Source organism: Macaca nemestrina, chromosome 14, assembly GCF_043159975.1.
Source record: "Macaca nemestrina isolate mMacNem1 chromosome 14, mMacNem.hap1, whole genome shotgun sequence".
Taxonomy (NCBI): Eukaryota; Metazoa; Chordata; class Mammalia; order Primates; family Cercopithecidae; genus Macaca; species Macaca nemestrina.
In genome coordinates, this window is record NC_092138.1 from 91321088 (window position 1) to 91348663 (window position 27576).

At 40.2% G+C, this 27576-nt stretch overlaps 1 protein-coding gene and 1 long non-coding RNA gene across 7 annotated transcripts in view; one reads left to right on the forward strand and one right to left on the reverse strand.

The window, feature by feature from the left end:
- Nucleotides 1–27576, reverse strand: part of LOC105487136 (CDK5 regulatory subunit associated protein 2) — a 191185-nt gene that overhangs the window by 105815 nt on the left and 57794 nt on the right. For all 4 annotated transcript variants that reach the window (XM_071078251.1, XM_011750442.2, XM_011750445.2 and 1 more), the window contains exons 12-13: nucleotides 24673–24891; nucleotides 1082–1252 (exon numbers count right to left, since the gene is read on the reverse strand). In XM_071078251.1, the coding sequence (XP_070934352.1) occupies nucleotides 1082–1252; nucleotides 24673–24891 (390 nt within the window). The remainder of the gene's footprint in view (nucleotides 1–1081; nucleotides 1253–24672; nucleotides 24892–27576) is intronic.
- LOC112427602 (uncharacterized) lies at nucleotides 8192–10457 on the forward strand. 3 transcript variants are annotated; one of them, XR_011612821.1, is made up of 5 exons: nucleotides 8192–8330; nucleotides 8794–8947; nucleotides 9725–9831; nucleotides 9965–10062; nucleotides 10321–10457. It is a non-coding gene; the product is annotated as an uncharacterized lncRNA (long non-coding RNA). The 3 variants fall into 3 exon arrangements; XR_011612822.1 differs by having other exon boundaries at nucleotides 8260–8400; XR_011612823.1 differs by lacking the exon at nucleotides 9725–9831.

The following is a 27576-nucleotide window of genomic DNA, read 5'->3' on the forward strand; positions in this document are numbered from 1 at the left end:
CACAGTGAGGTGCTCAGGTGGGGGCCAAGGTATTTTGCTGGAGGACCCCCAATTGTCAGCATCTTTCTGTTGTTTCTCCCCTCCGAAGCATCTCACTGCTGGGCATGCACACTTCCACTCCCTCCCTGTTTTCACTTAAGTGGTCACTCCTGCTTTCAGTTACATCTGGTGACCCCATAGCCAGAGCTTCTCTGGTTTAAGGTCTCCAGAGATCTCCTGCTTGTGAGGAGAGGGTCACCTATAACTGCTTAGAATTCCAGCCAGTCTCCCATTTTTAAAGTTACCAGGTATGTCCAATGCACGCCATGCCTTTCTGGGGTTCTGTAGCATAAATCAGCTTGCTGCTTGTTGGCTTTTTGTCCCAAAGGCATGTAGCTGTGTGGAGAAAGCTGAATCCTATGCCCTTAACACGGTCACCCATCCACTTAGCCAAATTTTTTTCTGTCTTTTTTTTTCTTTTTACCTCTTTTGTCTACAAGCCACACTTATCCAAAATTCTGTTGACAACTCACATTTGCTATTATACCTCCTTCCACTCTCCTAGTTAGTCCCTGTGGGTTTATACCTTTTTATTCTTTCACTGTTATTCTAATGAGGTTTCTGTAGGAAGCAGAGTTAAATGCCTGTGTTTACTCCATCATGGTTATCTGTAAGTCTGAGGTGAATCTCAAAAATTCACTACATGATCAAACAAGAAGGGTACTCCTAAAGAAAAAGGAACAGTCAGAAGAAAAGTAAAGGGGAGTGAAAGAGCATGGTATAAATAAGTAACAGGAAACATTTGCAGTAGAAGAGCCTCAGTGAAGTAGCCTGAGCACTAGGGCAAAACAAGCCAGAGCGTGACTCTAGGCTCTGCTATGTAGTCGTCATATGACCCAGGATATGTTTCTTCCCTTCTCTGAGTATCTGTTTCACCACACTTACCTCCCTGGTGGCTGAAGCCCAAATGACATCATGAAAGCTCTAAAGTATTCTGAAACATAGCAATGATTACTGTAATCATAAATATTTCTGCAAAAGAATTGTTTTTAAAAAACAACCCATGCCAAATGAAAAAATTTAAATACAAAAGTTACAGTACCTGAAGTAAAACGTCCTTGTGATTGGTCCTTTCTGTTAGATGTTTGATCACTTGCTCTTGATTGTGCAATTTTTTACTGCTTTCACTCAAAAGATTCTTGTAACGATTTTCCATTGCTTTCTCTCTTTCATTCACTTCATTGCGTAATTTTTCAACCTCATTTCTAAGATCCTACCAGAAGAAAATGAAAAAATGGAATTTACTTGACAAAAATTTCAATCTCTTATGTGTTTGACTTGCTAAATTACTGCTACAAGAGAGGAAGATAATAGATGTATTTAAGGCAATATACAAGTGTATATTTCCTTCTCACTTAAAATCTTACAAAAACCACTATAAGAATAATCTGAAATTTGGCAAAAGATTTACGAACAGATAATTTATCACAATATTATTTAAAATGCTGGAAAACCAGAAAGAAACTAGATAGTCAACAACAGAGAAATAATTCTAGAGTATGGTATTTAAAAAACACACACCCACAATTATGAGTCAAAACAAACCAGAGTATTCAACTGTACAGATAATAAGATGCTCATTATTTTCTAAATGTTAATATAAATGTCATAAGGCTATGAGGTAACACATCAAAACAACAACAGTATATCTAAGTAGAGGAATTGTGGGTAATTTTCCATTGATTTTTACTTACTTATTTTTCTAAGTTTCCACAATTTCTATATAATCCTGTATTATCTTCACAATCAGGAAAAACACTGTCTTACTACCACTTACAAAGAATTTATAATAACATTTTAAAAGTTCATGTTATTCCCATGTTATAGAAAAAGGAAAAAAAACTGTATACAGAATGATTGTGACTACCTTTAAATATGTATACTATTTATAATACTGAAGCACTATTCATAATAGCAAAAGGCTGTAAACAATCCAAATGTCCACCAATAGAGGAATAAACTATGGTACATTCTCACAGTGGAGCACTCTTAAGCTATAAAGGAAAAGGAATGAGGACTCTCTCTCTATATATAAATATACTGCCCTAAAGTAATCTTCGGAATATTTTGTTAAATGTGTATGGCAGCAGCAGAGACCCAAGAGAAATAAGTATGGAAAGCATACTGCCATTTATTTAACCATAAAACAAATTAAATCACTGCCTATAAGGTATAAGAGAGAATAAGGTAGAAGAGACAAAGACAGAGACTAGAACTCATTTTACAGATGTGTCATTGCAATCATTTAAATGTTTACACAATTATCTTCAAAATAAAATAAAAATCCCCTAAAACTGAAAAAATAGCAAGCAAACAAAAGAATCTAACTTTGTAACCAGTTCACTGGTTAACCCAACAAGACAGAAATTATTTCAATAACTTTGAAGCAGAATAATTTGTACATCCCTAGTGGGATATTTCTCTAAGTACAAAAGAGGTTGTAAAAAAATCTTAAACTGTTTTTAGTAATCATCTTATAAGTAATGATATTGGTAATGTTATTCTGAAACTGTGTGAGTATATATAACATATATATTTATTAAACAATTATTGTCATAAAATCCAAAACCTTAAGTAGAAAAGAAATACAAACATAAAAGAAGTTAAAACTTGTCACTCTAAATGTGAATTTGAAATATCAATATGAACTTCTATTTTCTGTTGTTTCCTTTCTTTCCCTAAAAAAGGTTAGAATCAGTGTCCTCCTTGGTATCCAGACTAGAGTCTCTAAATGCCTTTTCCTATAAAAAAAGAACAGGGTTCTTTAAAGCAGTGGTTCTAAAGTACAGTCCCTAGAACAGCACAATCAGTATAACCTGCATATATGCAAATATATTGCTGGTTCTGAGGATGGAAAGGGGACTCAGACCTAGAAATCAGGTAGGCTCTAGGAGCTGGAAACGGCAAGGAACTGACTCTCCTCTAGAGCCTTCAGGAAGAATGCAGCCCTGCCAACACCTTGATTTTAGTCCAGTGGGACCCATTTCAGACTTCTGACTTCTAGAATTGCAAGATAATAGATTTGTATTGTTAAGCCACCAAGTTTGTGGTAATTTGTTGAAGCAGCAATAGAAAGCTAATAATACAGTCACCATCGGAGGATTCTAGGGAACTTGTTTTGACTTTCCTGTATGAGCTGCACCTCAGGGTAACTAAATAGGTGATGAAAAACCAAGTTTCTCTTTATAGACGTATTCAGCTATAAAAGAAGGAATAATGAAATCAAATAATCACCATTTGCAAATGATCAATATCTAGTAACATCACAAAAAGAGGGACTATCAAATACTTGAAAGTACAAATGACCATTTATGATGTAATCTTGCCAAAAAATTTAACCTGAATTTGACCATGCATCTTATCTAAACTACCACTTTACTAGAAATAGAGTCAACAGAGAAATAAGTCAAATGACATTACAGAAACAGTCAGCAAAATCCATAATGTGAAAAACTCTAAAGAACAAATGACCCAACATATTCAACAAATAAATTACATGGGGTAAAAAAAAAAAAAAAAAAAAAAAAAAAGAGGGAAAACCTGCTTACTTATTAAACAATAAGCTAAAAAGTTGGCCTGTAATCTCAGCACTTTGGGAGACTGAGGCAGGCAGATCACTCGAGGTCAGGAGTTTGAGACCAGCTTGGCCAACATGGCGAAACCCTGTCTCTACAAAAAATACAAAAATGAGCAGGGTGTGGTGGCAACCCTGTCTCTACAAAAAAATACAAAATGGGCAGGGCATGGTGGCACATGCCAATCCCAGCTACTCGGGAGGCTGAGGCAGGAGAATCGCTTGAGCCCAAGAGGCAGAGGTTGCAGCGAGCCAAGATGGCGCCACCACACTCCAGCCTGAGCAATACAGCAAGACTCAGTTTAAAAAAAAAAGAAAGAAAAGGAAAGAAAGGGAAGAATGAACTCTGTAGAATCAGTCTGAATTCATGATCACACACACATACACGCAGAACTGGAAAGATATATAGATGTTTGTATGCATGTGTCATACACATATTTCAGCTCTGTACACTGACAAATCCTAGAGGCAGTAACACTCCAGTAGTAATGAGGATACCCATCATTCACATCTTGGTTTCTAAATACCATTTTCCAATAAAAGAAACCAGTGTTTCTTGGGAAAATACTTGCTTCCAGGCCTGGAGCAGGGAAAATATAATACAAGATGAGCCCAGGAGATCTTGTGCTCCTAGAAAGCAAGGAATTGCTCAAAAAACAAAGAGTTATGTTGAAAAGGCACAGGAATCAATTTAAAGGAGCTCCCAATGGCCAAATATGGGTCACTTTGAACAATAAAATAAATAATGATAGTAATGGCTTATAACTTATAGAGTAAAACAACATCTGCAAGTCCATACTGATAGAAACAAATAACTAAATAATAAACAAATGCAGAAGGAGGAAGAGGACAGCTCTTCCTCATAGTAGACTTACAACTAATAAGAGTAGAAGAAAAGATAGAAAAAGAAAATAACAACTAGGTAAACACCACAGTAATAATTGTTGCACGTAAGAATCATCAATGAATGCTAGAATTCTTCAAAGTATAAAGAGAAACAGGATATTCATATAGTCTCAAAAGACCTCCCCACAAAATTAATTATAAAGGTAATAAAATACTGACTTTATAGTGAAGAAACCCAGAAGATTCCACTTTAACCAAGTGACTAGCACTAACCTCACCAATAATGACAGACTGACATTACGCACCTACAAATAAGATACACCAAGAAGAGCACGTCACTTCCATGCTATTCTTGCCAAAAACACACAACCTCAATCTAATCATGAGAGTGTTGGGAGAAAAGCTGAGTATTGGGAGAAGCTGAAGCAGAGCTTGATATCTGACATAATGTAAAGAGTCTTGGAACATGCCCGGGGTCCTGGGTCTAAAACTCCTTATGGCCTTTGGAACACCAAGCTCTGTGCTGAACGGTGGAAGGCTACCCTGATGCACCATAATCTAAGTCCAGGGCATAAAACCCCTCTTGGCTTGGACAGAATCCAGGAATCAGGGACTAAAACCCCTTGTGGCTCTGGAATGTGTCTAGACTTGCTGGCTCCTTGCTCCTTGCTCGCCCAGGATTAATTGTATCAAGTTAAAAGAACCTGCTCTCCATTATCTCAAGTAGCAGAACATGTTCCATATGCCTCAAAGGAAATGCTAAACCGTCACAGCTGTAGATCATGTACTTGCCCTTTCCCATATTCTCACCACCTGTTTCTTTGTTTGATCACCAATAAACAGTCTGGGCTTCCAGAGCTCCAGGCCTTCACAGCCTCCATACTTAGCGATGGCCCCCTGGTCCCACTTTCTCTTTCAAACTGTCTTTTCTCATTCCTTTGATTCCGACGGACTTCGTTGCCCCCACAACCTGCTGTTGGGTCTGATCACCCTAACATGAGAGAAACACCAGGCAGGCCCAAATTTAACAACATTTCACAAAATAACTGACCAGTCCTCTTCAAACCAGTCAAGGTCATAAAAGACAAAATCTGAGCAACTGTTCCATATTAGCCAAGTCTAAGCAGACATGACAATTCAATGTGGATCCTTCATGAGATCCTGAACCAGAAAAGGCTCACTCATGGGAAAACTGGCAGAATTCAAATAGAGTCTGTAGATTACTTCATAGTGTTGCATCAATGTTAATTTCCTGATACTGATAAGTATGCCACAGTTACGCAAAATGTTAACACTAGGGGATATATAGGAAGTCTCTATATTATTTTTGCCCCTTTCCTGTATGTTTAAAATTATTTCAAAATAAAAAGGTTTAAAAAAAAAAAAAGCATATCGACAGGTGTGGTGACTCACGCCTGTAATACCAACACTTTGGAAGCCCAAGGCAGGAGGATCACTTGAGCCCAGGAATTTGATACCAGCCTGGGCAACATGCATCACAAGACCCCATCTCTAAAATAAATAAATAAATAAATAAATAAAATGCAATGTATACACCTTGTTTGGATCACAATTTATCTTTTTTTAGAGACAAGGTCTTAACTATGTTGTCCAAGTTTATCTCAAATTCCTGGGCTCAAGCAATCCTCCCATCTCAGTCTCCCAAAGTGCTGGGATTACAGGCATGAGCCACCACAGCCATCCTTGGATCATGATTTAAACAAACTATTTCAAACAATTGCTTTTAATGAGACAATCAGGGAAATCTAAACATTTATTGGTTATTTGGTAATTTTAAGAGATTACTACCCTTTTGAAAGTGAAAATGGTACTTTTTAAAGCATACTGAAATACTGATAAAATAGTATGTCTGGGAATTGCTTAAAATAATTCAGTGTTAAAAAGGAGGGAATGAGGGGGAGGGCAGAGATGACACAAGATTAGCTCTGTTTACGATGGCTAATGCTGGGAGACAAACACACAGGGATTCAATATACTATTCTCTCTCCTTTTGTGGGTATTCTCAATTTTCCATAATGAGCGGGGTCTTTTTTTTTTTAAGGTACTTATTAGAAACCTGCAAGAAGTATCAGAACACACGATTATAGACGATTTTTTTAAATTGTGTTATTCTTCTCTCAATTTTAAAATATTTCACACTAAGCAGACACTACATTCATAATTGGTAAAGTAACATTTTTTAAAATGCTTTAAAAATTGTTAATTTTTTTCTTGGGCAAAAGGATGATGATGAGATTGCCTTAAACCTTTACTCCAAACAGCCAGACTAAGAACTTATCATGAATTATAAATGTCAGTAAATAGAAATTCAATTTGGAGAAGGAAAGAAAGGGTTTTTCTTTTATTTTATTATACAAATGATACTAAAGCAACATTAACAGAATTCTAAAGCTAAAGAATAAAAACACTCCCCCAAAATACAGTCATGGCAATATATTAAACCATTTTCAAACAGTAGGTGGCTCCTTTCAGTTCTTGTCCATCTGCAGCCCTAATTTTTGTACAGTTTTAAGTTTGGTATGGACTTTACCCTATTTCACTTTACTCCATTATACTATGGCTTACAAAGAGCATAGAGCAATTAAATAATGATGACATAAAAGAACAATTAAATAACAAGAAAAGTTTAAGAGTATAAAGTCAAGAAAAGTTTTTTGCTTTGTTCCATTTAAAGTACAGAGATGAGAAAGGTCTAGAGAGCTGCTATAATATGGAGCTTCCAACTTGGCTCTGCTCATCCTTTTAGTCTAAAGGAAGGCGGGACAGGTGGTGAGGCCGTGCCTAAAGCAAAAGATACCACATGATCATACCACATGATTATATCACATGATCTTTATGCTTACCAATTTTAATGCATGTCTCTTAGGTCACTTAACTACTTTCCCACTGTCACCAACTGTTTGCTAGTACAGAAAATACAACAAAGAATAGCTGTGAGCATAAAACAGGTTTTTTTTCTAACTTCTCATTTGTTTTCTTAGGCTAAATCCCCAAAAGTAGAATTACTAGGGCAAAGGATAAGCATGTTTTCAGGATTCTTTCTATAAAGTGACAAACTTCCTTCCAAAAAAACAGTGGCAAAAATGCAATCACCAAGTGGGAGTTTTTTGTTTTACCACATCCTCACCAGCACTGATATTTTCTTAAATGTTTGCTAATTTAATTGGTATAAAAAGGTTCTTCACAAGTCTTTGAATTTGCATTCTTTGATTGCCAATCATGCTTCTATATATTTGACTATTGTTTGAATTTCTCCTTGTACAAATTGTCCTTGTGGGCCATGAATGAAAATAGTTTCAAGGAGAGTCATAATGCAAAGCTGATCTCTCAAGAATCACCCAAGGTGTACATACACAAACATACACACACAAGCTCATTTTCACCCTACATTACAAAATCTACCAAGGCAAGGTCTAGCTACCATACTAACGCTATTAGAGAAGAGGCTGATTATGAGGCTGATTATCATCATGTTTTTGCCTTCCTGATTGTGTTTTGCTGGCCAGTGACTGCTCAGAAACAGTCAATACCACCAGTGCCAGAAGAGCAACTGTGGCTAAAGAGTAGGTACGGAGTGGAGTAAGGCGGGTGCTGGGAACTCCCATACCTGAAAGTTCCTACACCTGGGAGCTCCCACATCTGAGTTCTATCAATAATAGAAGCTACTGTGTGTCAACAGCCTACCATTGTTCCAGGCAAGGAGCTAGACACTTTCATAATGACGTATTTACTCTTCACAACATAGGATGACCCACAAGGCCCCCACCAGCTGGCCTCTTCTCCTGTGGCTCTCCCCAACCAGTTCTTCTCCAGCAACCCTGGCTGTCTTGCCGTTCCTCTTACACACCAGGTCAGAGCCCTTAAGCCTGCTGCTCTCTCTATCTGGAAAGTTCACCAGGTTGCTCCCTTACTTTCTTCAAGTGAGTGCTCAACCATCATCTTCTCAGACCAGTCTTCCCTGACCATCCACCCTATTCTCCATATTCCTTCCCTGTACCATTGTACCCCATGGTACCTCCTAATATAGTATTTAATTTATATGTGTATTTTGCTTACAGTTTTCCCACCAGAATGCAAATTCCGGCAGAGAGTTTTGTGTATTTTGTTGGCTGCTATATCTCCAGCACCTAGAATGGTACCTGGCACATGGCAGACACTGTGGCAGATTAAACATAGCCATAAATTATTTGACTTTCCTTCCATTAAGAGGTGTGGACTCTATGTTCCCCCTATTGAATCTGGGCAGCGTAGCACCTGCTGTGACCATGAGAATATGGCAGAAGTGATACTGTGTCAGTTTCTGTTCTTTCCAGCCATCCCCGACAAGGTACCAGACATGTGAGTGAAAAAATCGTGAACCCTCCAGCCCACCCCATCCACCAGCTGAAGACCATGAGTAACCTGGGCCACCTGGAGGAGAAAACCCAGCTATGCCCTGCCCAAGTCCTTGGCTCACAAACTCATGAGGTATAACGAAATGATTGTTGTTTTAAGATACCACATTTTGGGGTAATTTGTTATGCAGCAATAGATAACCAAGAAAGCACTCAATAAGCATCTGTTGGATGACTGAATGAATCAAGCAATGAGATGGATGGGACTACTCCCATTTTATGAATGAGGAAACAGGCTGAGACAGGTCATTTGCCTAAGATCACCGTCACCAAGGGACAGCACCTGCCTTATTCCAGGTCTCTCTCATTCCGAATCTTCTCAGTTTGCCTCCACACCATGGTTTAGATCTCTTTTGCATGACTCACTAACGCAATGATCCCAGTTCACTTAATGTACATCTAACACTCACTTTTAGAACTCTTCCCCTGAAAAATGCTGTGAAGAATACCTATAAAACCTGTGTTAAGCCAGACATTTAGGTACACCTTTAAATTCACAATAAATGTGTATGTCATCCTAGAAAGATCGTGCATACCCGTTAATTCTAAAAATGTTCATGTATCATGCTGAGTAAAGAGTGTGCACTTTTCCTGTGCACAGTAATTACAGGTCCACTTACCTCATTTCCGAGATTCAGTTTCCTCCTCTATACAAACAACTATCAGACCCATATTTTGATGTCTGGTTCAAGTTCCAGTGCATGTATATGTATTCAGCAACCATTTATTCCATTCTCCTTTTAATTTCCTTTTAATTTTTAATTCAGCTACCTAGGTTAAGAACATCTTACATGGCTTAAGCGATAAGGGATACTAATGTGCCACATTTCTCCCACAAATCCCCTAACAGAGTTGACAACATGAAAATGACCTGTTACAGAATTCCACAAAGGACATGTAGTTCTGTCATTCCCCAAGATTAGGAGTTCTTAACCTAAGGACCATTGACTGGGCCAGGTATCCTATGCAAATTTGTGTGTGTGTACATTTGGGGTGGGGGGGTAGGTAGAGGGCCCACAGCATCATCAGGATCCTGGGGAAAGTTAGGATACCGAAGAGTATAGACCGCTTCTCTTATTTTACTCATTAGTTATGGAAACCACCATTTACTGAGAACCAGCTATGAACCACACACAGGCCAAGGCATTTTTACATAAAATATCTCCAACCCTAATGACCGCCTACATGGTAAGTATTATTAATCCTGTTTTTACAGAAAGAGAACTAAGGCCCACAGAGGTTGAGAGATTTTCACAAAGCTTTACAAAAGCTCTAGTAAGTTCTAGTGCTGAAGTTCAAACCCCAGTCAGTGTGACCCCAAATTCTGTGCTTTTTCCACCCATATGTGCTATTGTTAATGCTAAAGAAAACATAAAACCACTCTGTGACATAGGCTTCCACTAGCCAATAATTCCAATACCTGAAATTAATTTATCATTTCTTAAGGACTTGGATTGATGGACTCTCTAGCCTGAGATTGAGGCCCTCCTACTAATGAATGGGGCAGAACCAAGCACCTTGAACCTCATGTGAAGAGCAGTCAAAGAAGGTTTAAAGTAAAATGACCATGGTGGGGTGGCAGGTTTGTGTGCGGAGGTGGCCCTGAAGAACAGTGGCTGCCATGGCAACACAAACGGCTGACAGGCTCATGCACTTGCCACCAGTGGGGTTCTAATAAATGTTCTGGGGAGGCATGGAGATGGCATGTCTTGCCTGAGAACAACAATCAGAACTGAAAATTGATCATCTTGGGTGGTTTTTCCAAACCTCCTTCGATATTCCTGGACTGTGAAAACAGACAGCCCTAGTTTTGAATCCTGCCTCTACTGCTAACTAGCAGTGTGACCAGACATGGATAACTTAAATCTTTCTGAGTGTTTCCTTTCCGGTAAATGAAGGTAATAATGCAAACTCCCAGGGTCCTTGGAGGGCTGGACGAGAGAATGCTCAATGGGTGCCCAGTATAGAAGCTAGTACAGAGCAAATAAGCCATCTCACCTCCCTCTGTCCCCACATACAACCCCCAGGCTGATCCTCACTACCCAGTTTCCTCACATGGTCATGGCATCACCACCACCACCCCCACCTCACCACAAGGTTCAGATCTTGCCCCTCCCTCTCACAGGCACCTTGTCATCCAACAGTTAACCCAGGTCTCAAGGTGCGGCACACCCTCAACATAGAACACCTAGGAGATGAAAAGCAAGGATTTGGTGCTTTTCACGGCCAAGAGTGTCCAAATCCTGCCCTGTCAATCACTCCTGTTATCCCCAGAGTTCTCAAAGGAGTTATACACAACAATAGCAGAATGGGAATCAAAGTACAATTCTGCAACAATCTCATATCCAGATAAGTGCTTTCTGATAAAATTAAGGGTTATGGGTAGTTGTTGTTGTTACTGTTTGGGAAAAGGGAGGGTGTATGCAGCTTAGGGAGCTACCCAAGTCCTCTTACTCAAGTAGAAGTAGAAGTGCACAAAGATGACTGATGAGGAAATGAGGGAGTCGGCCTGTCCAGCAAAGGCTAGGCCTGTCTAGGTCAGAGCAGGAAGGCAAAAGAATCTGGAACTTAGGTTCTTATAACTCACCCATTAACAAGGATGGCCCCCAAAATATCCTGAACTCGCATCACTCAGATTAGTAACTCCTCCTTCCTTAATTAGAAAGGAAGAAGGGTAGACGCTGCAGTACTCAGAAAAGTATTCCTTCCGCCAGACAGCTCCCCACCCCACATCCTACTGCCTCCGCCTTCCTCAGAACTCAGCTCCCAGCTAGTCAACTGCAACAGCTTCCTAACTGGTCTCGCTGCTTCTGGGTTCACGCCACCAAACCACATGTAGACCTCTGATCGTTACGTCTCTGCTTGGCATCCTTCAGTGACTCCAAGTTAACTGCAGAATGAAGCTACTCTACAAGGAGTCTACTCAAGGCTCCTACTACGGGGCTTCAGCTTACATTTCAGCTTTACCTGCAACCAGTCCCCTTCACCCAACCATTTAATTAACATACTTTCAGGCTCTCTGCCTGTATCTACCAGTCCCCTCCCCCTGGAAAAAGTATGAATTCCCTCCAGTTCCACCTAGAGAAAGCACACTATCCTTCAAGGCCCAATTCAAGGGCCACCTCTTCCACAAAGCCCAATTTGATTACTCAGGCCGTCAACAATCATCATAAAATACCACCTGACATTTTCTTCTACAAACTCTGTGACATTTAGGAGAGTGCTGGGCACTTTATCTATCACCTCATTCAACTCTCACAACCCTATGAAGCAGGGTACAGGCATAGCTCATTTCATTGTGCTCTGCTCTACTGCACTTCACAGAGATTCTGTATTTTACAAACTGAAGGTCTGCAGCAACCCTGTATCAACCAAGTGTGTCAGCATCATTTTTCCAACAGCATGTGTTCATTTCATGTCTCTGTGTTGCCTTTTGGTAACTCTTGCAATATTTCAAACTTTTTCACTATTAGTATCTGTTATGGTGATCAGTGATCTTTGATATTCCTATTCCAATTGTTTAGCAGTGCCTCAAATCACACCCATATAAGACAGCAAACTTAACGGATAAAAGTGTGTTCTGAGTGCTCCACCAACTGGCCATTCCTCTGTCTCCCTCCCTCTCCTCAGGCCTCTCCATGCCCTAAGATACAAGAAAATTGAAATTAGACCAGTGAATAACCCCATGGTGGCCTCTAAGTGTTCAAGTGAAAGGAAGAGTCATGTGTCTCTCACTTTAAATCAAAAGCCAGAAATGATTAAGCTTAGTGAGGAAGGCATGTCAAAAGTCAATACAGCCAAAAGCTAGGCCTCTTGCACCAGTTAGCCAAATTGTGAATGCAAAGAAAAAGTTACTGAAGGAAATTAAAAGTGCTACTCCAGTGAACATATGAATGGTAAGAAAGCTAAACAGCCTTGCTGATGTGGAGAAAGTTGTGGTATGAACAGATCAAACCAGTCACAACATTCCCTTAAGCCAAAGTCTAATCCAGAGCAAAGCCTTAACTCTACTCAATTCTATGAGGGCTGAGAGAGGTGAAGAAGCTGCAAAAAGAAAAAAGAAAAATTGAAGCTAGCAGAGATTGGTTCCTGAGGTTTAAGGAAATAAGTCATCTAAGTAACATAAAAGTGCAAGGTAAAGTTACAAGTGCTGATGTAGAAGCTGCAGTAAGTTATCCAAGAGATCTAAGATAACTGATGGAGGTAGCTACACTAAACAACAGGTTTTCAATGCAGATGAAACAGCCTTACATTGGAAGGAGATGCCATCTAGGAGTTTCATAGCTAGAGTGGAGCAGTCAATGTCTGGCTTCAAAACTTCAAAGGACAGGGTGACTTCCTTATGAGGGGCTAATAAGGAAGGGGCTAATGCAGCTGGTAACTTTAACTGGAAGCCAGTGCTCACTTATGATTCCAGAACTCCTTAAAAATTATGCTACATCTACTCTATCTGTGCTCTACAATGGAGCAACAAAGCCTAAATGACAATACATCTGTTTAAAGCAAGGTTTACTGAATATTTCAAGCCCACTGTTGAGACCTACTGTTCAGAAACAAAGATTCCTTTTAAAATATTACTGCTTTTAAAATATTACCTGGTCATCCAAGAGCTCTGATGGAGATGTACAAGAAGATGAATGTTGTTTTCACGCCTGCTAACACAACATGCATTCTGCAACCCACAGATCAAGGAGTAATTTTAACTTTTCAAGTCTTTAAGAAATACACCTGTAAAGAGTGATTCCTCTGATGGATCTGGGCAAAGTAAACTGAAAAGCTTCTGGAAAGGATTCATTAGTCCAAATGCCCTTAAGAACATTTGTGACTCATAAAAAGGGTCAAAATACCAACATTACAGGAGTTTGGAAGAATCTGATTCCAACCCTCATGGATGACTTTGAGGGATTCAAGACTTCACTTCACTGCTAATATGGTGAAAATAGCAAGAGAACTAGAAGTGGAGTCTGAAGATGTGACTGAATTGAATCTCATGATGAGACTGCAATGCAATCTCATGATAAAGTTTGAACAAATATGGAATTACTTCTTATGAATGGGCAAAGAAAGTAGTTTGTTGAAATGGAATCTTCTCCATCTCAAGATGCCGTGAACATTGTTGAAATGACAACAAAAGACTTAGAATATTATGTAAACTTGGTTGATAAAGCAGTAGCAGGGTTTGAGAGGACTGACTCCAGTTTTGAAAGAAGTTCTATTGTGGGTAAAATGCTACAAACAGCATCACATGCCATACAGAAATATTTTGTGAAAGGAAGACTTAATCAAGGTGGCAAACTTCACTCTTGCAGCAACCACCACCCTGATCAGTCAGCAACCATTAACATTGAGGCAAGACCTTCCACCAACAACGATTACAACTAGCTAAAGGTTCTGACGATCATTGGTATTTTTGGCAGTAAAGTATTTTTAATTCAGGTATGTATGTTGTTATTTTAGACATAATGCTGTTGCACACATAATAGGCCACAGTATAGTATTAACATAACTTTTATATTCACTGGAAAACCAAAAAATTCATATGACTCACTTTATTCCAATCTCTAATATCTCCTGAGGGATGTCTATATTTTAATTATACCTATTTTACCAATCAGAAAACTGAAGTTCAGAGACTTCAAGCAACTTAACCAAAGTAACATAGGTAAAAAGTAGTGGAAGCAGGATTTGAAACCAGGTCTATCTATATTCTTTTTACTATGCCAGTGGTTTTACAAGCCAAACCCAAAAAGCTCTAGGATTAGGAATACCCAAACCTGATTGGATATCAGTATCCTCTAACTACATGTTCTTGGGCCTTCCTCTAGAAATTGACTCGGTAGCTTAGGGAAGAACACAGAAAATTATATTTGATTTCAATACAAAAAACCACCATCCTAAGGAATCTGCAAAGCCCCCCTGGGTGCATCTGTTTTATTTGCTTCTGAACAAAGGGTTTACACAGGGAAAAAAAAAAAAAGAATCCTATCCTATACCAGACTACCGCCTTAATTTAAAGTCAGTGCTGCCACAGCAAGACCTGTATGATGATGTCAACTAATGGCCTCAATTTCTACACTAATGGGCAATTTTCCCTTAAGATTCACAGGTGCACTCCAGACCAGCACTGGGCTGAGAGCTGCCTCTGCATAGCAGGGCTCTCTTAGAGCAGACTGGCTGACTAAAAAAAAAAAAAAAAAAAAAATTAACTGCATTGTTTGAAAAATAACATGTCCTAAAATCTTAGAATCACATTAGAAATGAAAGGCCAAGCCCTCACACTTCCTCCTCCAGCCTGCTAGTTTTGTTTTATCTCTGGCCAGATGGAGAATGAGAAGGTTCTCATCCATCAAATTTCCACCTTATCAGGTTTCACTGCAAGAAAGCTTGTCAAAGTGCTCAGTGGTTACCTGTAAATATACAAAGGAAATTTTTCCACAATCTTAATGAGGAATAGGTACTCTGTGATATAAGGAGAATTTCCAGAATTAGTAGGTGAGAGTGGTGTTCAAGTCACATTTTGTGGAGCCTCATTGCTCCTGGGGACTGTGGTGGAAACAGATGATGCAGGGAGGTGGGTGCCAGGCCTCCTACCTCACTTCACCCTGAGCAGCTCCACTTTTGTGTCTTCTCTCCATAACAGTTCATTCAAACAAACAATTCATATGCTGGAGGAAAAAAAACTTGGAGGCCACCACCATGAAACAGTCCTTGGCATAAAGAACTAACAAACATGTGCCTCACCTAACAGTATGGTACTAGCTGTGATGATTGCACAAGTTCTGAGCAAAGGGCTTGATGCAGCTTTCACCAGTTGCCCCCTCCTCCAGCCCCACTCACTGTTCCCCATGAGCCAGGCTCATTCATGGACCCCAAATCTTGGCATAGGCCTTCCTGCTACCAGGAATGCATTCCCACCTCCCATTCCCCCAGGCAAACAGCTACCTATCCTTCAAGTCTCAGCTCAAATCCACTTCCTCTGTGAAGCCTTCCCTCCCTTCTTTTCTAGCCTCTTAGCACAGTTCCATTCTCTGCGCTTCCAAAGCGCAGTCCATCCCACTATTAGGACTTATCACGCTATATTTTAATTAGCTCTTTGTATGTCTATGCTATTTCTTCACTAGATTCCTTCAGAAACTGTGTATGATTTGATTCAGTCCTGGACTACTAGGGACCAGGACAGAGCCTGGCACAGAAATGATAAAATGAGAAGGTGACATAAGGGAAAGTCTCCCTGTTTGTGCCCCATGGAGATTATGGCAATTCCATATGAAAACTGTTGGGGACAGCCTTTTAAAGCAGCTTTAACAGCAGCCCCAGGTGCGAGCCACTGAGAATCTCCGGAGTTTCTCAATAGAAGAGTGCTCCGACTCCCCATCCTAGAGGGATCAATCAGCTGGAAAGGAACAGACAAGCACTTTCTTCAGAGAGGTTACTGTTGATCAAGGAAGAAATTTATAGCTTTGGTGACTTGGCTGGTAAAAGGGAAGACAGCATTTATTAATCAACAGCATCTGGTAGATTCCAGCAGGTGATGATTTGTCATTCAAAGTCCTGAGCCAGTACCTGCCACACAATTAAAAGCAGGAAAACAGGACAGAAAAGAAGGAATCAGATACACTGAGCATCAACTTCTCTGTGCCAGGAACCATGGTAGGCATTTTCTCACACGTTACATTTTACTATTCATTTGTTTAATCCTAAAATAGATATAATCAACCCCATTTTAGGGGAGTGAACATAAGTTTAGCAAGTTTAAGCTGTTGGCTTAGAAGTTAAGCACTTGTAAGTGAAGCTGAGATTGCAACCCAAGTTGAGAACTATTTTCCGCTGTTCCAAAGATGGCCACTGAAATTGCTAAGTTTCTAGTGCCCCAGGCCAAGGCATCATCATCAAAATAGCTACCAATTATTGCTCATTTATGATGTGTCAAGTATTATGCTAAGTGTCACTCCCTCTCTCAGATAAACCTAACAACTAACCACTATCACTCTGATAAGAAATGGGCATACTATGCTTCAAAGAGGCAAATTTGCTGGTTCACAGTTCAACAACTAGTAAGTAATGGAGCCAGGACTCCAAACCAGTTTGACTCCAGTGTTTCTGCCTTCAGCCTCTCTCATAAGAAACTGGAATTTGCAAAGATAGTACTTCTTCCAACATAGGTCATTTAAACTGCACATTATTCTATAAAGATACCAACTCAAAATCTTCACACCTAATTCATATATATATATACACACACATACACATATATATATATTTAGGGCAAGAGGAGAGCTTTGGCCCTTAGTAAAAAACATACTATCTCAGGTCTGTGGTCTTAGCCCTAACCAACCAGCCTGTAGAGACACTGTCTCCAAATGCCATGTTTTGATTCTGATTTACCAAAAGGTGTTCTAAATGCTGTCACGATCTCATTTGGAGATATCCATCAATGAGCACATGTGAGAACTGGGAGGTTCAGGCTGAACTACCCTGAAATTAAACCCACTCCTGTCAAAGCACATGGGATTAGCCAGCTGGGTGACAGGTACAACTTTAATGAGATTTTTGGGCTTTAGCCAGCAAATGCATCCCCACAGAGCTAAGTGCCCAGGTACTGAAGCACACACTTGTCAGGGTAGCAGATGACAGGTCTCATAACAGATGAAAGCATTCTGAAACAGTCTGGGGAATACAACTAAGCCAATGTCTAATATATGTTGCTTATAAAGGAGAAGAAAAAAACCTTAGCTTGCTTCTCTCCTGCACCCACCCTGAGTAGAATACCAAGTACCTGAACCAGAGAGAGTGCACCTAAAATAAAGATTTCTCTCACCCTTCACCAAACACACACATTCATGCACGTGTGCACACTCACACACACTAAAAGGAGAGCCCAGGTCTCTGGCTCTGACAATGTATCAAATGAAGGCAAAGATGTGAGGATCCAAGCAGCATCCCTGTTACTAACCTCAAGAGTAGGCCACTTTAAACATCACAGCTGGGGCATAGACTTGGAAACAACAGGTTTTTTGTTTGTTTTTGCAAAGGTCTCCTGAATTTCCTTGAAGGGATACGGGCCCCTTTGGCAGCAAGGAGGTATACTACAATACAGGGGATCTATCTGTGATCCTCACTTTTTGACCTTCTTCATTGTAAATAAGATTCCCAAAGTAAAAACCAAAGCTTGTATTCACCAGAGCCTAACAATATTGTTACAAGTACTCCATAAATTTGTATTGAATAAACAAAAAACTGCAAATTACAACACATGCTGAGTCAACTGGCACTAGGTCACTGCAATCACAGGCAATTAAAACAAACAAACATGGAGAACTGACTCTCGGGGCTCAACTTCTCAGTGTTCATGCACAACCAGACACTGAATTCATAAGCCTCTGAACCAAGCTGAATTTTCAGTAAAAAATTGCCTCCCTACAAAATGCTAAAGAACAGGCACAATGAGACTGGCAATAAATGTTGTTGGCATGAGCAAAGGATGGTTTGATCACATCCAAGAGTAATGATTGGCTTACCATCAAAATTCAAGGAATGCTACAAAAACCAGGACTGCTTGATCTGGATCCTGTATATAGGCTTTAGGTCAGGGCTCATCTGTAAAACAGAGCTGCAGCATTTCCAACTGATTTTGTAGTTCTTGTCCAAAAAAAGAGAATAATGGGAAACAGCTAGATATAGTCCCAGAAAACCTACTTACAAACTTACTGACTTGGATAACATTGATCTGCCCCATGCAGAATAGCTTTTGTTGAATGGGGTATTGTTGAAGACGCTATAAACTGCTCAAAGTACTCTTTATAATAGCCCACCAGAGGCAATTCTTTCCTTGGGCCTCAGTGCCAGCAAAAGCCGTCCTTTCACTTGACATGTTCCTCTTACAGACACTGGAGACCTTGTAACTGATTTTCTCTTTTTGCTTTCCCTGCCAGGAACTACCAGTTGAATTATAAGTCCCCCTCTTTAGCACTGTGAAGGATATCACAACATGTACTTTTTTTTTTTCCTGAGATAGAGTCTCCCTCTGTCACCCAGACTGGAGTGCAGTGGCACGATCTTGGCCCAATGAAACCTCTGCCTCCCAGGTTCAAGCGATTCTCCTGCCTCAGCCTCCCAAGTAGCTGGGACTACCCAAGTAGCTGGGTGCCACCACACCCAGCTAATTTTTTATTTTTAGTAGAGATAGGGTTTCATCATGTTGACCAGGCTGGTCTTGAACTCCTCACCTCAGGCGATCCACCCACCTCGGCCTCCCAAAGTGCTGGGATTACAGGCATGAGCCACTGTGCCCAGCCACAGTGTGCATTTTTATATACTCACTCTGGGTCAGGCGCAGTGGCTCACACCTATAATCCTAACACTTCGGGAGGCTGAGGTAGAAGGATTGCCTGAGGCCAGGAATTCAAGACCAGTCTGGGCAACATAGCAAAACCCTTTCTCTACAAAAATGTAACAAATTAGCCAGGTGTGGTAGTGCATGTCTATAGTCCTATCTCCTCGAGGCTGAGACAGGAGGATTACTTGAGCCTGAAGGTTTAGGCTATGAGCTAGGATCATGCCACTACACAACAGCCTGAGTGACAGAGTAAGACCCTGTCTCAAATGAATTAATTAAAATACTCATTCTGGTTCCATTTTGCCAGTCACTCTTATTTTTCCTTGACCCTAAAGCCTTTATTTTTAATTTCATTTAATCTTATGACTTTCTATAAACCTCTGCAAGTATTTTTGAAACACAAAAGGAACAAATTACAATGTTTACAGCTTCAATTAGCCAGAATACTTCAAGTTGGGTGTTCTTGAGAATGTATTATTCTGGTCTGTTGAAAAGCTGAAAATATACCAATCTTCCTTTCTGCCAAAAGCACAGTATTCTCAACATAATTACTGATGGTTTGGCATAGCAACAGTGTAGTATCTTAGCAAAGTCCTGAAATTAGATAGAGTCCATAGACCTGAATCCATGTCACATACATATCACCATCTATGTAACGATGACCGAGCAATGTAAATTCTGAGGCACAGATTAATCTGTAAAATGGGAAAAACATTTTCTACGCCCAAACCCAAGGCTGGGAGCATCACGTGGGCACACAGGCAATCTTTATAAACTGTAAAGTACAATCTACCCCTGAGGATCATACCTGCTTTATTTCTACCACTCTGAATAGCAACCAAAGAGACAATGAGGGTTGAGCTGAACGTGAATTGAGAACAAGACCTGTGTTTTGGATGTTGTTCTTATCAATGTTTTCTTTATCCTACCTGTGGGATGCAGCAAAGTTTGAGTAAACATGAAAGGGACCCAAAGGTGAACATCCTAGAGTCCTCATGGATGAAGCATTGAATATGCACCAAATCAAGCCCTACAAGCCACAGCTGAGCATCCCCATTACAAAGAAACAGGTTCCTTTTCTTTTCCCCCATAACCCTGACCTCTCAGAGCCTGACTTATGTGTTAAGGAAAAGCCTTTTCTCCTCTTGTTTCCTGGCTTTCCCTCAGCAATCCATCCTCTAGACATCCCTCAGACTAGTCTTTCTAAACTGCAAATCTGATGCTGTCAGTCCTCTGACTGGCATACCCAACCCCTACTCCGCCCGGGGCCCCTTGCCTACACCTCAAATCCAGGTGCCCAGACTCTGCATCCAAGGCTCTCCACAAGCCAACATCTCTCAGGTTCATCTCCTGACACATCCCTACAGGAACCACCCTTCACTGCGGCCCCAAACTCTTCTTCCCCAAAATCACCATACCCTCTCCAACCTCTAAACCTTTGCCTTCTATACAAAACCCTCCTCTCCCTTGCCTATCTATTAACCTCTAGCTCAAACTTCAGAACCAGTTCAAAAGTTACTTTCCCCAGGAGCCTTCCCTGCTCCTGCAAGCCACTTCCTTTCTCTGTGCTCCTGTGGTAGTTTGTTCATGTCTCTATTATGGTATTTTCTCCTTGTCTGGTAGAGGACTTGCACAAAGTGTTCAACGTTGCTGAATGTATGAATGGATTCCTTTCTTTTGCCAGGACAGAAACATCACAAAAGGTCTAGGTTTTTCTGTTTCAATCCAAAAGCAACACCTGTAGCAGCTGGTGAGTGGGAGGCACTCCAGTTAAATAAGGAGCCTAGTTACCAGAAACAAGCTGGGAAGTTATGCAAGGCTAGTGTGTTATGCTCCACCTGTGCATTTATCCTAGCGCCATAAGGCAAAGGCACCACCCCACCATGTTTCCTCAGACTCTGAGTAAGCCAGTACTCCCAAGACCTGGTGTAAAACAGTCATGTGAGATGCACACATCAAATTCTTAGACTATAAAAAAGTTAACTAGAGATACGACTGTGATGCAATATCTATACAAAAAGAAGGAAACCGTGGCCAAATCATCTTGTTGGAAACATGTATGTAACTTGATGTATAAAGGTAGTCATGATGAGATGCCAGGAAGCCTGAGTCACCGGCATGCTCACCTGAGGAAAGCATTTAGAGTATACAGCTACTTTTGGTCTGCCCAGTGCCTTGAAACAAAATACCACTTTCTCTGGGTACCTGCTCATCCCCTTCCAAACATGTGGTTCTAGGGGAGGCTGCCAATGATGTTATACACACACACACACACACATACCCTTCTGCCAAGGCACAATGAACATGTGACCCAAATTGGGGTTCTCAGTACATCACCCATCTGGCCATCCTGACAAGAAACCAGCCAGGGCAGCAAAGTGTGGGAGTCCTTCTTCTTCTTCTGCAATAAATTGGGAAGATGTGATCCCAACATGGCTGGCAATGAGTCCAACTTCTTGGAACTGGAGTATGGATGCAAAAAAAGAAGCCAGCTCTCAGAGAGTGAGTCTGGTCTTGGCAGTTTTCCAGTGCCCCTGTCCTTCCAGCAGTTTAGTTACACAAGGCAATCAAGTTCCCTTTCTGCCAAACTTAGTTCAAGCTAGGTTTCTATCACTCACAAGAAAGTCCTACCGACAGTATACTCACCCCAATCCCTGCCCTATTGCCATCACAGTCCCCTTCCATTCCTTGCCAAATACCTCCATATGAAGACGTATACATGTTATGCATTAATACATCTTTTTATCCACAGCAGCCCAAAATTCTTCTAGAAACACCAGAGTTTACATGAATAAGTAAATTACAAAACCAACAAATAATGTCTAACAACAGAGGTATGCCTAAGGAAATTACAGTATATATGCTTGATATTATACAGCCATCTCAAATGATTACAAAGACTAAGTTATGATATAAAAAACTACATATTATACATTATCTATGAGAGAGAGAGAGAGTGTGTGTGTGTGTGTGTGCGTGTGTGTGTGTGTCATCCCCTCATCCTCGGCCTTCCAAATTTTACCACACAAACATTATAATAGCAGTAGGGGACAGGGGATAACTGTTTTAAACTAAAAAAATTGTCATCTAATAGTGAAGGATATAAGAATTGATTATGAAACATGCAGCTGTATAAATGGACCCTCTGGCCAGCCTTTTCTTTACCTCATCTACATAAAGTCACACTACTCAAATCTGACCCCTCTCATTCTCAAGTGTCAGCCCCTCCTAGAAGATTTCCTTGACTACCGCTTCACACACGATCTTTTGCACTGAGTATAGGTTATATTAATTAGCTGTGGATTTTAAATTGTTTTGCGTTTTGTCTTGTATAGCATTTTCACCTCCCTTAGAAAAAGAAAACTTTCAGGAGTTACGTATTGTAATTCCATCAGTATCTAAACCAGATACATTGTGTGTTCAATAACACTGAATAAATATGAGAAACAGGTCTTTTAATAACACGCAATATACTACTGCACTCTAACATTGCTGGTGGCAGCATAAAATGGGCCAGCCTTTTGGACAAATAATTTGGCAACATGATTAACCAACCAGAATAAAATATTGGCCGGGTGCAGTGTCTTACACCTGTAATCCCGGCACTTTCAGAGGCCAAGATGCAAAGATCACTGGAGACCAGGAATTTGAGACCAGCCTGGGCAACACAGCCAGACCCTGTCTCCACAAAAAACAAAAATTAAATTAGCTGGGCATGGTGGCATTCACCAGAAGTCCCAGCTACACAGGAGGGTGAGGCAGTAGGATCCCTTGAGCCCAGGAGTTTGAGGCTGCAGTGAGTTATGAGCATGCCACCGCACTCCCGTCTAGGCAACAGTGTGAAACTCTGTCTCAAAAAATATGTATTTACATATATATACATATAGGCACTATCTGACCCAGTAATCTCACTCCTCAGGATCTATCCTAGGGATTTCAAGAGAAAATACCCTTATGTCGAAAGACGTTCATTGTGGCATTATTTAAATAGCCAAAATGTCCAACAAAGGAGATTATTAAGTAAATCATGTGAAATCTATTCAGTGAAAGAGTATGCATCAGCATTCAACATGATCGTTCTGGAGCCTACACCATGAGATGGTGCCTATGATAGACTAAGTGATCAAAGACAGAATGGTATTTAGAATCTGATTAGACCAAGAGCCCAGGTGCACCAGGACTGAATGGCAGTACAGAGTTACTTTGCTAGGGTAGTGGAATTATGGCTACCATTTTCTAATTTTTCCAGATTTCCTTTATGGACCCATTAATGTTTGTTAAAATTTTATTAAAATATACAAACATTTGCATTTCAATTCTTTCTTCAGTGTTAACATTGGGATTTCAACCTCTGGATCCTGGTGCCATCAGCAGCAGGCACCATAGAGCTAACCACTGGTACTCTTTTGAGTCCTCTACTCTAATGACTGCCTGGCCCAGGATCTCAGGCAGACAATTCAATTAACTTGCATGGCAATGATCACTCAGACCCAGACCCCCATCTTACCTGATTGAACCAAGGCTATGTTCTCAGGAGGGATTAAATTAAAAGACACAGAATATTTAAGTTTAAGCATAATTGAAATTTAATAAGCTTACCAAATTCAGAGAGGATTTTTAAATGCTAATACCCAATGCTAAATAGAGTACAGTCATAAAAAAGATCACCTAGAGAAACCTGGTATAATCTTTCTGTAGAACAATTTGAATTTATCTATACAACAGTCCTTTAAAAATTCATACTCTTTGGCCCAGTTATTATACCTCTATCAGGAATAATTGGTGAGGTGGGCATGGTGGCATGTGCCTATAATCCCAGCTACTCAGGAAACTGAGGTGGGAGGATCACTTGAGCCCAGGAGTTCAAGAACAGCCCAGGAAACAGAGTGAGACCCTATCTCAAAAAAAACAACAACGGAAGAATCAGCAGATAAATATTTATGTACAAGGATGTTTGCTGCAGAAGTCATAAGGCAAAAAAAAAAAAAAAAGTAAAATCATCTAAACGCCGTTCAAAAAAGAACTAGTTAAATAAATTGTCATACATCCAAGTGATGAAATATTATGCTGGCACAAAAAAATTGTTTTTGAAGAACATTCATTACATGGCAACAAACCAGACAGAGAACATTAAACTTAAAAAAGCACGATACAAAACTGTATTTTCAATTTGATAACAACTCTGTGTGTGTGTGTGTGTGTGTGTGTGTGTGTGAGAGAGAGAGACTGAGAGTGAGAGAGAGTGAGAGTGAGAGTGAGAGAGAGAGAGAGAGAGAGAGAGAGAGAATAAAAGGACTGAAATACCAAATAGATCAAATGAAGCTGGTCATTTCTAGGTAGTGAGATAATAAGTAAAGTATTTTCTTTAGTCTTCTGTACTGAACACCACCCTACAACCAGACACAGCCACATGGCCCCACAAAGCACTGTCCACTGTGTGAGAAGGGCAAGGCGGTACTCACACGGATGGTGCAATCTCCTCTGCTCTTCTCTCGATGGGCTTCCTCCAGGTCCTTCTCCAGTCTCTCCCTCTCCTGCTGCAAGTCACTCAGCTCCTGGGTGATCTTCTTAATGCTTCTACGCAGTCTGTGGTTCTCTGCACTCTTGGTGAGGTTTTGTGAGCGCAGCTCAGCCAAAAGGGCTTCCTTTCCTGATAGAGCAGCCTCATAGTTTTCAGACCCCTAGAAGAGAAGGCAGAGAGGAAAGATGAGCTAATTTTCATACCTCATGAAACAAACCAAGAAACCTGGGCTCTTTTTCGCCTTAGGGGAAAAAAAGAAAAGAAAAAGATTAACATAGACAACATTCAGAAACCAAAGCAACTCAAGATAATATTTCTTATGATGTGGATGTTAAGGAAGAAAAGTCTACTGCTGTATGAAAGAAGTATTTTCTTAAAGGACCAGGAAAAAAAGCACAAATTTTCAGCCGGGCACCGTGGTTCACGCCTGTAATCCCAGCACTTTGGGAGGCCGGGGCAGGTGGATCATGAGGTAAAGAGTTCAAGACCAGCCTGGCCAACATGGTGAAACCCCGTCTCTACTAAAAATACAAAAATTAGCCGAGCGTGATGGTGGGTGCCTGTAGTCCCAGCTACTTGTGAAGGCTGAGGCAGAGAACTGCATGAACCCGGGAGGTAGAAGTTGTGGTGAGCCAAGATCATGCCACTGCACTCCAGTCTGGGTGACAAAGCGAGACTCCGTCTCAAAAAAGAAAGAAAGAAAAGCACAAATTTTCACAGTGACTGTCTTTAGTTGCGTGGGACTATAGTTAATTTTTTTTCTTCACAACTCTGTGTTTTCAAATGTTTTAAGGTAAGTGAGCATGTTACTTTAATAATGGTTTAAAAAACAATTTAAGTCATTTTTAAATGGTAGAAAATGAAGACCTTCATTTGAAAATGTGAAAGTTGTCAGAATCAAAATGGAGTTATTTGTGTTTAAAAAAATAAAAAATCAAATAAAAATAAAAAACAACCTTGACAAATAGATTCGGGTATATGAAAACAGATTACTCAGGCATAAATGCCTCAGAACAAAAACTACCACAAAAGACTCTGTAAAAACCACAACCTTGCACAAGGGCCACTGCAATCCTACACAAAAAAATATTTCTGCAAGGACATCTGCCCAGCAACTGCCTATCCAACCTAGGACTGGTGTCATCCTTGTTATTGATCTTTGTAGCCAAGGATAAGTATCTCAATACAATCATGTAATTGTCATTTTTCTTTAAAAATCTTTGCTTCCTTAATCTCCCTGAACATGCACATAGCTATGGTACATGTATTCCCACTGCCATGTCCTATTCCTGAATAAGTGTCATTTTCTCTTCGAGAGATTCTGTTATTTAGGCTGACAAAAAGCAGAGATAAATCTAAGCACTTCCAATGTTCATCCACATCAGAGTGGCTCAAACTCAGATTCATTTGGAGAAAAAAAAAAAAAGTGGTCAGCATGCTAGTTCAATGGCCAGCCTGAGAGACTGCAATTTCAGCAAAGTCCATGGTCAAAACAAGTCAAGAGTATGTGGTATTTCATTAATACACAGTTAAAGAAAATACATATGATTATCAAACATATGCACATCTGTGAAATGGGAAGTAATGGCCTCTTTTTTTTTAATTATTATTTTTTCCTTCTTTTTTTTCTGAAAGCTGGTTTACCAGCATTCCACTAAATATAGCATATATACAGAAAGGTGCACAAATCATCCGTGTACAGCTGAACAAATGTTCACAAACTGAATACACTCATATCAAGAAACACATCCTTGGCCAGGCACAGTGGCTCACTGCCTGTAATCCCAACACTTTGGGAGGAATAGTCTCTATTTTCTTCTTGTGAAGATTAAACATGATATACAGTCTGGGTGCTGTGGCTCACGCCTGTAATCCTAGCACTTTGGGAGGCTGAAGCAGGTGGATCACCTGAAGTCAGGAGTTCGAGACCAGGCTGACTAATATGGTGAAACGCCCATCTCTACTAAAAATACAAAAATTATCCAGGCATGGTGGCGTGCGCCTGTAGTCCCAGCTACTCAGGAGCCTGAGACCGGAGAATTGCTTGAACCCAGAAGGCAGAGGTTGCAGTAAGCCAAGATTGCACCACTGCACTCCAGTCTGGGTGACAGAGCAAAATTCCGTCTGAAAAAAATATATATATACATAATATATATCATATATCAGATATATATGAGATCTATCATATATCACAATATGAGATATATCACGATACATCTCATTTGAGGTGTATCATATGATATGTATCATGTGATATATCTCATATGAGATGTCTCATATATCTCTCACATATCATATATCTCATATAATATATATCTCATATAGCATATGATACATAAATTGCCATTTCAGTGGGTACAACATAAATAAATCTAGCTCTACTTTTCCTTTACCTACTCCATTATCTTTCATTCCCAATCAAAAAATAATAGAGAGGTTCCACAAACCAAAAGCTATATATAATAACACTATTAACCAAGAATTTGAAAAACAGACCAAAGTACTCTGTTTTTGTCCAAATACGACCTAATTTAAGGGTGAGCTAACAACATTTACTGTGCCCAGGTACACTTTCTTATTTAAACCTTTAAACCTTGGGTGATTATGTAGATTTTACAATGCACAAACAGGCTGGAAGAGCTCAAATATCTTGCCCAAGGTTAGAGTTAGTGATATGGTTTGGCTGTGTCTCCACCCCAACCTCATCCTGAATTGTAGCTCCCATAATCCCCACGTCATGGGAGGGACCTGGTGGGAGGTAACTGAATCATGGGGGCAGGTTCTTCCCATGCTGTTCTCATGATAGTGAATAAGTCTCACAAGTTCTGATGGTTTTATAAAGGGC